At 42.0% G+C, this 3305-nt stretch overlaps 1 protein-coding gene across 1 annotated transcript; it reads left to right on the top strand.

Moving 5' to 3' along the window:
* Nucleotides 1-2134: 2134 nt before the first annotated feature.
* LOC104948899 (carnitine O-palmitoyltransferase 1, liver isoform-like) lies at nucleotides 2135-3149 on the top strand (the record flags this gene model as incomplete). The annotated part of the gene is made up of 2 exons (XM_010775133.1): nucleotides 2135-2332; nucleotides 3048-3149. Coding segments are annotated over exons 1-2 (300 nt in total), but the record flags the coding sequence as incomplete, so codon positions are not given.
* Nucleotides 3150-3305: the final 156 nt, after the last annotated feature.

Below are 3305 nucleotides of genomic sequence, written 5' to 3'. Positions count from 1 at the left end.
ATTGAAAATGCTGTATTCTCCGCTAGAGAGCTTCACCTCAGCCATTCAGAATGTGGCGCGCTCAGCAGCAGATTGATGCGCTGCAGAGGTTATGATTATGCTCGGTCCCGCGGGGGAGAGGTCTGAGGATTTAAACATTAAACTAAATTATTATTATTTAAATATATTTATTATGCAACACCCGCAACCCGACCCGCATCATCTTTGTTTTACCCAGAACCGAACCCGGAAAAAAGCGTTTGAAAAAATACCACCCGCAAATCACCTTTTTTGCGGGTCACCCGTCGGGTACCCGCGGATACCCGATCCGATGCAGGACTCTGGTAGGGGTAATGTGTAGGGCTAGTGTGTAGGGCTAGTGTGTAGTGGGTAGTGTGTAGGGGTAAGTGTGTAGTGGGTAGTGTGTAGGGGTAAGTGTGTAGGGGTAGTGTGTAGGGGTGGTTTGGGATTGGCCCAGAGAGTTGAGCGTGAACATGGCTCACAGTGTTAAGAAATACAAGTGGATAACATATTTAACCTTTACCAAGTATTGTGCTTGATGAAATGTGGTTAATGCTCTAGTTCATGTTGGGATATCAGTTGAATATCAGTTACGTGTGCTTCCATACGACCCAATATTATTATTATTATTATGATTCTCAGGTTTGTCTCTCGTCCTGCTTTATGTGATTCTGCTGTTTCCTCTTTGAACCAGCAGAGGTCGCTGTTGCTCTTCTGCAGCTTTAAGATATGAATGAGATCATATCAGTTGTTTACAATCTGCCCCCTGCTGGCTGTAAGGCTGTATTACATGCATGTGTGGTATGTCACTTCCTCTCAGACAGTTTATCATCATACAGAGCAACTGCAAATAGGATTACAAGAAAGAGGAGAAAGCATTATTCCACTTAAAGCAGCTCCGAATCCCAGCTACAATCAGAGAACAGAATACAGTCCTTTTATTTAAATCCCAATTGTCTGCCTGTCTGTCTGCCTGTTGATGACTATAGCTGTGTCATAGGGCAGATATTTTTTGCAAGGGTGTGAGATTTTTAAGTGCAACCTCAACTCTAGATTTATGGATTTACGTAATAAATCATAATCAATATTGCGATCGCTATGGGACATCAGAAATGGATTCAGCATCCTCAATAATCCACAAAACCACTACAAATTTGTCCAAAATCGGCCAAGCCATTTTGAATCCATTGTTTACATATGCTACCCTGACATTTCAGGGTTTCTAACATAAAACTGAACATGTCAGGGTCACAACAGGACTCTATGAGCTCTAAATAGATTATTACATTGAATCTAACCTGATGTTTCCTGTGTGTTTTCAGAATTCCAAGTTATTTTCACAGAATTCTGACTTTCCAATTCCAACTTTTTTATTTTATTTGGCTGTTTATAAAGACAACAACGGATAGTGATATGTCAAGTTTTTGCTGTCTTGTATGTGACAATCTGCTATTTCAATAAAAAGATAATTGCAAAAAAAATAAATGTACAGTATACGTAGTAGGGTCTCCAGCACAATGGCGAGGAGGATTTGGACCCAGTTGGAGTGTTTTTTGGTGGTTATCGAGGATAATGGATCAATCTCTGACATAAATATCTGAGCTGCAAATAGACGGTTCTAAATGTAATCTAACATAATATTCTCTGTGTTTTCAGCCTCCACGTGTCTCTGAGTGTAATTTAAATATGTATTGTCACATTACAACAGCATAACAATCATGTTACAAAAGGCCAGCAAGGCTATACAAAATAAATGAATAAAAGGCTTCATGTTATTATGTTCTTGATGATACATGTAACTATTAGCTATTGTTCCGGTCAAAGGTCTTTGTTTTTAGTTTTGTATAGAGTCTATTTTAACCACTTTCTGTTGTGTTTCTTGCAATCTCAATTTATAGTTTTTTCATCAAAGATATTTCTTCCACGATTACTACCCATTGGTTTTTCGTTGGTGGTGCTTCCTTACCCCAATTGTTAAGACAGTGTCTCTCTTGGGGGAACAATCGTTTGGCACCATCTGTTCTTGTGACATCAAAAAGTCTAGACCCCGAATATAAGACGACCCCTCTTTATTCAGAATTCTTTCTACTAAAAATGTTATATTTGGGTTAATACGGTATTAAATGTAATCGTGATGTTCCCTGTGTGTTCCAGCCTCCACGTGTCCCTCAGCTCTCAGGGTCAGACCATGCTGTCGGCTCTGCTCTTCAGCACGCTGCTCTGGCTCAGCCTCATCCTGGCTCTCAGGTTCTGTCTCAAGCTGCTGCTCTCATACCATCAGTGGATGTTCGAGCAGCACGGACGAGTCTCCAACACCACCAAGATCTGGGTGGTGAGACCACACACACACACACACACACACACACACACACACACACACACACACACACACACACACACACACACACACACACCCCTAACCAAGTCTTCACACAAAAATGAATGATTCCCCTCCCTTATGGGGACCTCCATTTGGTCCCCATAAGGGAGGTGAGTCCCCACACGTGACTGTGTAAACAGATCCCCACAAGTATATAGTAGGTCCCCACACGTATAGTAATGCTGGGACACACACACACACACACACACACACACACACACACACACTCTCTGTAGACATAGAGATAGTCCTGCATTCAAGTATCGGACGTTTATAAATCAACTTTTTCCCATTTTTTAAATAATAAAACACAAGTGAACATCGATGCAGCGTCCGTCATACATCTTTCTTACTTTCAAGTGTCTCTATAAGTAATACAGTTATATAAACCTTGCATATCTGTATATTCTGCACAACGCTGCCTATTCCAAACCTTTAACTTCAGATAGACTGCACTAAAATATTTGTATTTCTGCTCCAATTTCTAACAACTTAACTTAAAAGCCCAGTCTGCTCTGATTGGTCAGCTGGCCGGCTCTGTTGTGATTGGTCGACCAGCTTAGAGATGTTCCGCCCCTTTAGCCTATCACGTACAATGTGTTGGAGCGCTAGCCAATAGGAGCGCTAGTGTTACGTAGTGATGTCACAATGTTCTTGTTTCTCTCAGACTCTCCTCAGGCTGTTATCCAGCAGGAAGCCTCTGCTCTACAGCTATCAGACGTCTCTACCTCACCTTCCAGTTCCTGTGATCAAAGAGACTGTCAACAGGGTGAGCACACACACACACACTCACTCACTCACTCACTCACTCACTCACTCACTCACTCACTCACTCACTCACTCACTCACTCACTCACTCACTCTCGTACTCACTCACTCACTCACTCACTCACTCACTCTCGTACTCACTCACTCACTCACTCAC

This window comes from Notothenia coriiceps, unplaced genomic scaffold (assembly GCF_000735185.1).
Source record: "Notothenia coriiceps isolate Sejong01 unplaced genomic scaffold, NC01 NC01_scaffold00015388, whole genome shotgun sequence".
NCBI lineage: Eukaryota > Metazoa > Chordata > Actinopteri > Perciformes > Nototheniidae > Notothenia > Notothenia coriiceps.
Note: the sequence above shows the minus strand (reverse complement) of the source record. Positions and strands in the feature narration are given on the sequence as shown.